Genomic DNA, 13040 nt, shown 5'->3' on the forward strand with positions numbered 1-13040 from the left:
AACATAGAATTAGCATGTGACCCCTAATTCCACTCCTGGGTATACATCCACGAGGGTTGAAAGTAGGAACTCAAACATTTCATTGCAGCATTACTCCCAACAGCCAAAGGGTGAAAAAATCCACGTTTCTATTAACAGATGAATAAACAGAATGTAGTATATATATACAATGATTATTTAGTCATAAAAAGGAAAGAAGTTCTGATACATGCTACAACATGGATGAACATTGAAAACATTATGCTAAGTGAAAGAAGCCAGATACAAAGGATACATATTGTATGATTCCACTTATATGAAATACCTTGAGTAAACAAATTCATAGAGACAGAAAGTAGATTAGAAGTTACCAGGGGCTTGAGGGAGAGGAGAATGGGGAGTTACTGCTTAATGGTTACAAAGTTCTGTTTGAAGTGATGGAAAAACTTTGGAAATAGATAGTGGTTAGTGGTTCCACAACTTTGGAGAAACTTATATTAAAGAAACTTGCCTAATTGATTCAACAGTGTTTTCCAAACTTGTCCTACCTTTAGTGGTTTTATTAATGGACTACAGTTGACATTTCAAGGGACATTCTTGAAAGACTGAAACAAAGTACAAGTGATTATAATTTTGAAAGGGAGACAGAATTATCTGAAGGAACATATCTCTCTTGTTAAAGTGAAAACTGCCTCCTCAGGACCCAAATGGGCCTGGAGAGTCTGCGTTTCTAACAAGCTCCCAGGTGGTGCTGATTTTGCGGAGCTTCCAACTGCAGTCTGAGTAGCTGCCCTCTTACAGCCAATTTGGTCAACTGATCCAAAAGTGAAGATGTTAATAGGTGATAATTGTAGCATAATTGTAGTTTTACTTGGGTTACCAAGACAAATGCCTTACTCCAAAGAAGATAATCCGAGAGAGCAGTATATAGCAAAAAAGGGGACCTGTATAGGACGGGGCTTGTCATCTTTGTGCCGGGGATCAGGGAAGGGAGCCTTTCTTCCAAATACATTTAAAGTATTTGAAATCTATTTACCATATACAAATCTACCTCCATTTATATGTGAATTACATACTAAAGTTATGGCAAGATCAGTCTCTCATAAGAATAAGGCAAAACAATTCAATGCAATCCCTATAAAAATGCCAACAACATTTTTCACAAAACTGGAACAAATAATACTGAAATTGGTATGGAGCCAGAAAAGACCCCAAATAGCCAAAGCGATCTTGAAAAAGAAAAGCAAAGCTACAGGTATCACAATCCCACATTACAAGGTAATCTGGGATTACAAAACTTTGGTCATCAAAACAGCATGGTACTGCCACAAAAAAGAGATACTTAGATCAATGGAACAGAATAGAGCCCAGAAATAAACCCACACTTACATGGTCAATTAATATATGACAAAGGAGGCAAGAACGTACAACGAGGAAAAGATGGTTTCTTCAATAAATAGTGCTGGGCAAACCAGACAGCTACATGCAAAATAATGAAACTGGACCACTTTCTAATACCATATACAAAAATAGACTCAAAATGGGTTAAAGACCTGTGAGAGCCGAAATCATAAAAATCCTAGAAGAGGACACAGGTAGTAATTTCTCTGACATTAGCTGTAGCAACATTTTCCTAAATATGTCTCTTAAGGCAATGCAAACAAAAGCAAAAATAAACTATTGGGACCACATCAAAATAAAAAGCTTTTTGCACAATGAAGGAAACCATTGATAAAACAAGAAGGCAACCTACTGAATGGGAGAAGATATTTGAGAATGATATGTCCAATAAGGGGTTAAAATGCATAATATATAAATAATTTATGCAACTCAAAACCATAAAAACAAACAGCCCAATTAAAAAATGGGCAGAGGACCTGAACAGACATTTGTCCAAAGAAGACATCCAGACAGCCAACAGACACACGAAACGGTGCTCAACGTCACTAATCATCAGAGAAATGCATATCAAAACCACAATGAAATATTACCTTCCATCTGTGAGAATGACTAAAATCAAAAAGACAAGAAATAACAAGTGTTGGTGAAGATGTGGAAAGAAAGGAACCCTCACATGCCATTGGCAGGAAAGCAAACTGATACAGTCACTGTACCAAGGCTCCTCAAAAACTTAAAAACAGAATTACCATAAGATCCAATAATTCCACTACTGACTATTTACCCAAAGAAAACAAAAAACATTAATTTGAAAGGATATATGCACTCCTATGTTTATGGCAGCATTATTTACAATAGCCAAGATACGGGAGCAACTTAAGAGTCCATCAATAGATGAATGGATAAGGAAGATGTTGTACACACACACACACACAGAAATATCATGCAAAATAAAAAGATGAAACTGTGCAGTTTGCCACAACATGGATGGACCTAGAGGGTATTATACTCAGTGAAATAAGTCAGACTGAGAAAGACAAATACTACATGATTTCACTTATATGTAGAATCTAAAAAAAAAAAAAAATGAATAAACAAAGAAAAAGCAGAATCATTCCTGTAAACACAGAGAACAAACTGACGGCTGCCAGAGGGGGTGGGGGGATAGGCAAAACTTCCAGTTGTGAAATGAATAAGTCATGGGAATAAGAGGCACAGCATAAGGAATATAGTCAATGATACTGTAATAACAATGTAGGCTGACGGATGGTAGCTACACTTGTGGTAAGCATAGCATCATGTTTAAACCTGTCAAATCACTATGTTGTACTCCTGAAACTAATATAGCATTGTGTGTCAACTACACTCAAATAATAAAAAAAAGAATAAGGCAAAAAAGAAAGAAAAGAGTGAGAAAGAAAGGGAAGCAGGGAGGGAGAGAGGGGAGATGGGAGAGAGGAGACGATGTTTGGAAAGAAGGAAGGGATAACAGTGATATGAGAGATTAGGTGTCTACATAATTCTTTTTCCTATTGAATTCTCATCCAATTCACATTGGAATATCGTAACTTTGCTGATAAAACCAATTACGTGAGGTTAACTAGTGTTAGCTATTTCTTTCTACAGTTCACAGAATAATCATTCACTTATGATCCCATCTAAGGATGTGTCCTTGTTAATTAGAACACCTTAGTGGATTATTGGGCTAAAATACAGATGAAAGGTTGTATGGACACATATCAGGATAAAAAAATGAAAAACAATTCTAACATCTAACCCAAAGAATTTTCAGGCCGTAGTCCTAGTAGCTTTTATCAGAATAATTTCAGGGGCCTCAGACATTTTACTCCTGCAGTTAAGAAAAGTGTCCATAAGTTAGGCAACTTCTGCCTCTTACAAACTCTGTGACCTTGGGAAAATTAATTAATTACCTCTGTGTCTCAGCTTCCTCATCTATAAAGTGGGGGACATGGTAGCACCTAATGACTGAAGAATGAAATAAGGCACTCACTGGCGCACAGCAGGGTTTTAATATGTATCAACTCTTATTACATGCATGTACTAACCCTGCATCCAAAAAAATTGCTTTTTCTTCTTTCCAAAATTTTATATCCGGATGCAAATGAAACGAGAAAATACCCAAGATTGAAGAGGTCAGAAGTAAAGGATCAAATTGTCCCAGAAATATCCCACAAACCAGTGGCAAACACCATGGTTGGCAGGTCAGGAGGAAGCGAGGTTATTGTGTAAGGAATGCGGTGCAGCAAAGGGGCTGAACGTTTAGGTGTTTGGGATGAGAATGATAAGGCATGGAGTGTCAGCCTTTCTACTTACTGTGGCATGACTTTAAGCAAGTTGCTTAGTCTCTCTAACCCCCAGTTTCCTCATCTGAAAACATTTACTGGTGCAGTAAAACAATTCCTCTTTTGAGAAGATTAAACTAGATAATTTTTAAAATGTGCTTAGTACAGCTTGTTAATATGTGGTAGCTTAAAAAATATTTTGAGTTCTAGCAATACACTCACACCGCCATTTACTTGGAAGGATAAAAATAAGTGTATGATGGTATGACCCAGCATCCTAAATGCCTGTAAGCCAACTGGGGAGGCCAATTGGGGAGGCCAGGATAATGTACAGAAGACATGTCTCTTTCCTGTTTCTTTACCCCCCCCCATCATTCATTTTCTTATCTATCTTGCATATAAAAATTCATGAAAGCTTCCCATCCTGAATTGGGCTATTTACAATGAAATATTTTATTGTGAAGAGAAGAAAAAAAGTGAACATATACAATGTCTCACAACTTGCCTCTACCTTGTCTAAATGTATTTCTTATTAGCAGAAAAGTATATTTGCTATGGAATAGAACTTTATCATCAAGGAAGAGACTCATTTTTGTTCTGTTTTCAGTAACCAAATGAGAAACAAAGTCAAATAGAGTAGAAAGTGACCCTGGGGAAGAAGTCATCTTGGCAGATGTTGAAATAAGAGGGGGAAGGGATGAATTAAAAGACTTGGAATATCTCAAAGATGCAGGCTGAAAAATATTTTGATAATATGATGGTGCCTGTGATTCCATACCTACAAACATTTAAAAAAATAAACACAATCGTTTTCCATTAAGAACAGAAAAGTTAGTTATGTTAAAGAAAAAAACTTAACACATCTCTTTTACCAAAAGTTCTTGCCTGGAGACTTAAGTTCGCTGTTTAACCTAAGTTTCCTTTCCTCAAAGGAAAGGGCTGGAGAACCCTCTGACTTGTCGAGTTTAAACACACGGTACCCAAGCGCCACCATGGCTGAGTTTTACCACCACCCTTAGAGGGAGGCCTCAGTCACTTAGATCCTCATGGCATGTTGGGTATAGAGCCAACCAGGGTGTAGCCTGAACTAGGTTACATAGACCTTGTTAAGTAAAGAGAGAATTTTCCAGCGATAGAAGGCTCATGGCAGTGTATTCTTAACCCAGAATTAAGGGGTAACTACGTGAGGGCAATAAACATATCTCCCAGAAAAACATGAAACTGGAAATAATTAGAAAGTGATATCTATCATCGAAGGGCAAAGAATCTGTGGCCATACCCCCCTGAACATATCTGTTGTCATCTGATCTCAGATACTAAGCAGAAAAGGGCCTGAGTAGGGCTTGGGTTGGGGAGACCAAGGGCGAGATCAAGAAAGCTAGCCTCTGGGTCTCTGGAGAAAAAAGTGGACTCTCTTTTGAAAGCATATCTAGGATTAATAGCCCTTGCTTTACAATCCAGACATTAAGTGACACTTCTGTGTTTATTTCTTAAACACAATTTCAGCCAATTTTCTTTATTTTTGTATTTTTGTACATCATTTTTCATTGGGGATCAGAGGATATACAGAATGAATGGGCTAAATTCAAAGGTGTCAAGAGAATCAAATTAGACCCACTAATTGGGGGGTCTTTAAATCAGACCCACTGATTTAAAGGGTGTCCTGGAAAAGGAGGTGGATGGATAAAGGCCATCCACCCAAAAGGCTATTTTGATAGCAACTAGTGACAATGAATTCAGTTTAATAGTCTCCAGCTTATCTTTTCTAAATCCCAAACTCTGCTGGGTAAGTTATCATTGCTTAACTGTCCTTATTTGAAACACTAGTGGGAATGTTATCACTCTGAACCTCTGGGTACAACATTTTTGATTTTGGTTTTTGGCTTTTTTTTTTTTTTGCAATCTCACCATCATTTTTAGTTTACGTTTCTAGTCATTTGCACAGATGTTGACGGAGCTGTATTCTTGCTTCAATGTCTATTGCAATATTCTTATTGCATTCTGCAGGTCCTCCAGTAAACGTTACTTGCAATATTTTTATCAACAGTTTTGGATCGGTCACAGAAACTACCATGGTAAGTGCCACAATGCCACTGGCAAGAGACAAACGTGACTTGATTATGCCATGAACACAACCTGTCAAATTTTCTATTTATTGTTCAACTTGCAGGGCCTCCTGTAAATGTTACCTGCAACATATTTATCAACAGCTTTGGGTCAATAGCAGAAACTACAATGGTGAGTGGGACTGAGCATTGAAGCCATCGTGTGAAGGAATGGGATACAGGATAGAAGAAGCACTGTTTTATATGTGTGAGACACTTACTGAATGCCAATTTCCAAGTTCACTCACCTCTAGAAAGCGATTATTTGTACACTGTCACTTTAGAAAGTCATTAGTCAAGTGTTCATTACTTAAAATTCAGTAATATTTTATCTATCATGCCAGAGAAATTTTTAAAACACTTGATGTTTGGCTCGACTTAGGTACAATTATCAGTAATAAGCATCATGTATCATTAAAGATATTTAAATATATCTCTAATGTTTCAGAAATACAAATTTCAAAGTTTAGGGGGTATTTTTTTTTATAGCCAGTCTTTTTCATATAATCGAAGTTTTAACATAGTCAAGCCTTGGATATGCAACATTAAAGATACATGCCAAGGGGCTGACCTTGCACTAAATACACACATGTGTGTGCACACACATGATCTTGTTGCAAAAGAAAGTAGCCCCGAGTCCATAGCAAACGCATCATATGCATGGCTCCCCCTCAAAAAAAAAACCCCAATAAACATAAAACTAATTATAAGCTCATCATCATGTATGTACAAGTATGTTCCATGTACATGAAAAAGATTTCAGATACTACAAAATCCACCAATATTTCTTATAAATTTCATGGTGATGGTGTTGCTGTGACACAGCCTATGAGATCAAGAGCCTTACAGTGCTAGGTGATAGTGTGGAAATTGACTTTTGGGTGAAATTTTTTCTTGGTCCTCACACAGTTTATTTTAAGTCCTCAATCAATTGGCAGGTTCTAATTTTCATGACTACGTAAAGTAGCCATATTACTGGATGAAGTCAAAATAAAATATGGTTGAACTTGACTAAGTACTTTGATGGCTGATGTCCTAGAAACACTCAAGTGAAATAATGAGCATAATGCCATTGGGAAGTAAAAAATAGTGTTCCCTTGTCTTTATGAATTTTCTCTTTCAGGCTACTAGGATTGTGTTTAACAAATTACTGTACTTTTTGGTGTCCTCAATGCTAGAAAAAAGTAATTTACCTTTTAGCATTCCTTCTCACTGGCAAAATTAGACATAATGCAACTCCACTACCCATTTTAACATTACTGACACAGCACTGTCCAGAAATGAGCCTTCTGGTGCTTTGACAGGAGGTAGTGCATTAAGAATTTTACTCAATATAGTTTTGATAGGGTTATTAAATGACTCACAAGAAAATGTAAACATGGAAGGACTAAGCCAAGCTCTAGGCTTGGCATTCAGTTTTTGTCTCTCCCCTCTTGGTTTTATCCTGATAACAGAGGGGCAAATCTTCCAGCAGCCCAAATCACTGTCACCCGCTTTACACGATGGCATTCAATGACGATATTTGCACGACCTAATGCTGATTGCATTAATTAGAATCCTAAGTTGCTTTGATTAAACTCCTCATTGCATTTACCCTCAATCAAAAATGTAAATGTGCACCTTTCCAATGTTTATTAATGCAAGAAAAAGCTAAACATTTAAGGAGATAAAAACGGAAACTATGGATATCCTTGTTTTCCTGTGTGTTTAATAGTTACTGAAGGTGTTTAATAAATGGGCTGCTTAGGTGTTTCCTGGCCACTTATTAAGGTGTCCTTTGTCATGTTTCCTGTGAGAAACGTTGGAAATCATTGCTCAAGTGTAAAATGAACAGCCTTCCTATCTTCCCGTATCATACAGACTGTATCGCATGGTCAGAAGAGTAGTGGATATTGTGTTTCTTTTATTTCTTAGCTTTTGATGTAATGACCAACTTCATTTGGCTTTGAAAAGGAATCTTTTATTTTCTTCAGTTAAAGCTTTTGTGTGAAACTAAAATGAATATTTTTTTTTGAAACTCTATCGTGCTTAATAAATCCTCATGCCACGTAGGGTAGGAACTGGCAAACTTTTTTCTGTAGAAGACCAGACAGTAAATACTTAAGACTTTGAGGGTCTGACAGTCTCTGTCACAACTACTCCATTCTGCCCTTTTGGCATGAAAGCAACCATAAACAATAGTAAGCAAATGGGTGTGGCTGTACGCCAAAAAACTTTACTTAGAGAAATAGGCTCCACCTTGAAAGAAAGGGTCTATCCTCCCAGACCCCTCGGGTCCTACCTGGGAATCTACCTGTCGCACATGGAATATCATGGCAGCCCAAGCTTCCCTTGCAAAAACCTTGAGATTCTATCGCCCATAAATTTACCCACACTTTCACAAAGTTTGACTAAAAGAAAATTGGACAAAAAAAAAGTGAAACAGAACCAGATTTTTCTCTGAACTGTCTTTAGTAGGAGTCAGAATACCAGACCCTTAGTCTTTATGCACAATAACGTGTGTGGTCACTGAAGACACTGCTTAGAGCTATATGGAAGCAAAAATCATTTTTGCTTTACCTATGTTTTCTGGGATGAATTTTTCCAAGAGTGCCTCAGAATTTTGAGTTTCTAAACATGTTGATTTTCCTCTCTTCCCTCATGCCCCACTCTCACTCCATAACCCTGGTCGCATTACTGAAGGATTTAGTTGAGTATTTGATTTGTTTCTAAATAAGAGGCGATGTCATCTCATTAAACTATTGTTGGCACTACCTGCCCACAAAGTATAGGCTCCCTTATAGACCCAATACTGCCTCTCATCCCTTTGATATGTTAGTGTTGAAGATGCAGTTGTGTTATTCTAAGGAATGCTTTTTTATGAATCATCATGATGATATACATTATTCCAAAATACACATTTTTCTTCATTAAGAGTCATAGGGATCTGTGGCTGGTCATTGCCCACCAACCTTGCGTTAAAAGAATTCAGTGGAACAATTTTTTTGTGGTTCCGAGAAAGGTTATATTTTGTCTTGAGAATGTCAGTTTACCATTTCCTTTTCTTCCTTTCCCCCTTTTCTTTAGCTGCTGATGGCAAGAGAATTTAGAGGAGAGGGAATACATTTGCAATGCCTGCTTTCCTCATATAAAGACATACTTTAGGAATATCAGTAATGTCAGTAAAGGTCACAAGTATTTGTGTGCCACCGGCATGCAGCTCTCCCCAAGACTGGCCATCAGAAAATGAAGAGATAGTCTCCTCAAAGGATGTGATTTGGACCTGTGTGTGCTGGAACACTACCCATGCCACAGTAGCAGATCCTGACTGCCTCCTCATTTAACACTTGAGGTGGGGGAGAAAGAGCTGGAAGGGCCTAAAATGTGTTCACTCAGACAGTATCTCCGGAATAGGAGTCCAGCTCCCGTAAACTTGGCCCCAAGAGATAAGTTCCACATGCTCTGCCGGTTACTGCTGCAGGGTGAAGAGTTGTTTTATCTCAGATCTGAGATCATGTTCCTGAGGAACTGGATGAGTGGGAGACAGCCCCTTAGGAGGATGCCCGCTGTGCTGTAACTGCTGAAATGACACGTGGGTTCCCTTTCATTCTGTAGCTGCATGCGCAATTCAGGAGGAGATGCTAACGTATCAGGAATAGCAGGTAGCTACGTTTCTTATTTCTGACTTAAGGAAGCACCAAGAGTCTACCCCAAGCCTGGCATTTTGTTAAACTGAGATACAAGGTGACCTTGGTCTCTCACACTGCAACGTTGAAGCCTGAATCCATCATAAAACAACTGCACCCACCCCCATAATTTCCAACTCAAGGCTAACTTCCCGTATCAAAGCTAGCACAGACTGAGGAGGATGAAACTTTACTGCAGTGTAGCCACAGGTTAAAACCAAAGTACCACAGAGGCACTGTGGGGAGTCAACAAAGCATAGCCTTCTTATTGATAACTTTATAATGTAATTAGATTGAAAAATGTGTACGTATGCAAATAAAAGAGAGCAAGAGTAAGGTTTAATAAGAGTGTATATGAGACATAGTGGTAATCTCTGTGTACAAATGCTAGACCAAATATAATAGTACCAAAATAATTCAGTTTAAGGAAACCATCTGTGGCATAAGCATAGCATTAGAAGGTATTAGGAAAAGTGAAACTTTAGAAATACTAAACTTGATGTGAGATAATAGTATGGAATGTAGGTACTTGTATTTGTGTTAAGAATATAATAAAGATTATATGACTTACACGTAGCATTTGAAAAAAAATGTATTTACTCTTATATATATTTTTTAATTTGAATGTTTCCATGACCTAATCTAATACCCAGTCAGTCATACGAAAACAAATTTTAATACAAGGAAATATGACATTTATTTGACATAGAATAGGTCTCTGGAGAAAGAAGGCAAGAAAAGAAAATTCAGTCTGCATTTAAGCATGTCTCTCAATATTTATTCCCCCTTTAATATTTCATTAAACCTAGAAGCAGACATAAAGACAAAGACAAACTACAGAAGAATATAACTATCTCCTGTGGTTTATAATATCATGAGAAAATAAACTTAGCTCTACATAAACAGAGATGATGCATGGATAAATCACATGTGTCAAGTTTCTACCCTGTATCGAAAATCATAGTAAAGTGAAAGAGTTACAGAGGTCAAAGCCTCAGAAAATCTTTTCTTCAGATACCTATGTCTCTAGTTCCTTGAGCATCCTTTTCTATTCTTAAAGGTTTTAAGGGCAGCTGTTTATTTTAAAATAGTGTATATCATCATAAATAAAATAATCGAAAATTTAAATTCCCATACATTTATATAAACAACAAATACTTCCAAAAGACCTAATAAAAGTCTTATTTCATATAATTCCTGTCATTGTGGCACACACTGTATTTTTCCTCTAAGTTTTCTACTTGTCCTTGCTTACAAATAGGAGGATTCGTTTATTTTAAATGAACTGTTAGACATTTAATGGTTCTATCGTGATGTGATAGATTTAGTACTCTCTTTCAAGTTCTGACATTGGGTGAATATGTTTTATTATTTTCTATATATAAAATTCAAAGTAGGAAACCAGGAAATACTGGAGAAGAATACTCATGGGAAAGACTTTAAAAAAAAGATGTACATTAGCTGTGAAAATTTATACTGAATTTTTTTAAAGGTCAATGTTTTCATATTGTATGTCACTAATGTAATATTCTCTAGAGTCTCTCGATACACAGCTTTAAATCATTCTCAGGCTCAAGGGAGGATTGTAGTGATGTTCTCTTGGTGATTTTTCTGCCCAATACTGTCTAGCTGGCTTCTCATGGCCTTGCCCATCCTAAGATTGCTTTCTGAGGGGCCCTAATTGTCTTCCCTATGGTCCAAGATATTTAACCCATTCACCTCTATTATTTCTAGCTGTCATTACTTCTCATATTAGAGTTTCTCTACCTCCAGAGCTGTCTGAGGGAAGAGATTCTCTTCTCTCCTACTTCCTACTGAAACACACTCACAGACATCTGCTCCCCTCCCCAAATCTGTTAAGGATAACTGGCTCTCACTATAAGGGATATAACAGGGGTGGATGTCAAACACTGGAGAAGCTGCATTTTCCCCCCTCAGGAAACCTTAATGAAAGCTCACAGTTGATGTATCTAGTGTACACTTTATATGTGAGTTGGATTATTGTATTTTCAATAGCCCCATTTTTGATTCTCCACATATCACACATTCCCACTCTTTATTCACACAAAATTCCAAAGCTTCTGGCAACTCCTGTTGCCAATGAAACACTGAACTGGTAATCTCTTTCCAGTTACAATCCTCTGGTCCCTTTGAACAATTCCAAAAATATGTGATGGGGACAATTTTGAGGTGCTGCCATTCTCTTGATTCAAGCACAGGAGGAGTCAGTGAGCAAACAGGATGGGATGGAAGCCTGACTGGGCCCACAACAGTGCCCTCTTAGGTTTGAGAATTTGCCATCCATGCTTGGCAAAATCCCAAATAAAAGTCAGCTGATAAAATTTTCCAAGTTAGAAAGTTTGTATGTTGTATAGTGGAGAACCTTAAGGTTATTCCTTCTAATATTTCAGCCTTTCCAAATAAGCTGGGTTTTGATGACTGATTTTCAGAAATTAGTAACTATTTGATTACTAGCATTCTTTAAGCCTATACTGGGCACTATTTCCGAGACCTGCCGCCTCCAAAATACTGTATCAGCCTGATAATTAGGATGGCTGTATTTGAAAAAATATCATAGGAATTTGGATAGCTTAGTAATAGGTAGAGGGAACTGGATTGAAGCTCTTTTCCATATACCGTAATCTTTACAACTTAGTATGTTTTTCTTCTTTTGGCCCTAAGGGAATAAACCAAAACTGACCATCCTGAGGTGGTATCCACTGTACCTGGTAGAGTAACCAACTATCCCAGTTTTGTCTGGGACTGAGTAGATCCCATGAATGTGGTACTTTGGGGAATAAAACTGGGAGGTTCTCAGGCAAACTGGGACAAGTTGGTTACCATTAGAGTAAAATAAACAATGACCAAAAATCCAAGCACCAAAGATGTGGGGATGGAGCAAATGGCGAAAAAAGGAAAAGGAAAGAGAGCAAGAAGGAATGAGTATATATCATCTTAAATGACCCTAAGTGTCAAGAGTGGACAACTATTAGCTCTGAATCATAGTCCCACATGGCTATGGAACACCATTAAAGCCTCTTTTGGGGTCTGCTCTACCAAGCAAAGCAACCATTTCCATGAACCAAAAGATCTTTGAGTAGAAATTCCCAGGAGAGAAGTCACTGCCCCAAGCTGATTTACTGGCAAGGAAGTATACTCCCGGATCAAGTGGGAATGACAGGGTGTACCTGAGTCTCTCACAGGGAGGAGCACCTTTGTCAGAAGGTGTTCAGACTAGGAAAAATGAAAAAGATCTCTGTATTGATGAAGTTTCAAGTCAACAACTGTAGCTACAACCCATTCAGAGAAATGAGAAAATATTTAAGAATTTTAAAAGTAAGTAGCATGATGGAATTATCTTGTTAACACGAAGCATCTCAGTATTTATATAGATGGATGTAAAAATATTGTCCCATCATGTCAAAGTTTTATGATAAGATTTCCACTACCAAAAGTACAGAGTGGGTTTCCTTCTGCCCAGAGCATGAGCAGAATGAGAATAGAGATCATGTCGTTTCTGATTTGGAAAAGGAATCAGTTTTGACAATCTGCCATCACAGACTGACTTCTGTACTCATGGTTACCTTTCT

At 37.5% G+C, this 13040-nt stretch overlaps 1 protein-coding gene across 2 annotated transcripts in view; it reads left to right on the forward strand.

Moving 5' to 3' along the window:
• GLRA2 (glycine receptor alpha 2) overlaps positions 1-13040 on the forward strand; it is a 171049-nt gene that overhangs the window by 37979 nt on the left and 120030 nt on the right. Inside the window, exon 3 of one of the 2 annotated variants that reach the window (XM_015067836.3) lies at positions 5688-5755. In XM_015067836.3, coding sequence (XP_014923322.2) covers positions 5688-5755 — 68 coding nt within the window. Of the gene's footprint in view, positions 1-5687; positions 5756-5850; positions 5919-13040 lie in introns of both variants that reach the window. The other variant, XM_015067837.3, reaches the window with a different exon arrangement.

Source organism: Acinonyx jubatus, chromosome X, assembly GCF_027475565.1.
Source record: "Acinonyx jubatus isolate Ajub_Pintada_27869175 chromosome X, VMU_Ajub_asm_v1.0, whole genome shotgun sequence".
NCBI classification, from domain to species: domain Eukaryota; kingdom Metazoa; phylum Chordata; class Mammalia; order Carnivora; family Felidae; genus Acinonyx; species Acinonyx jubatus.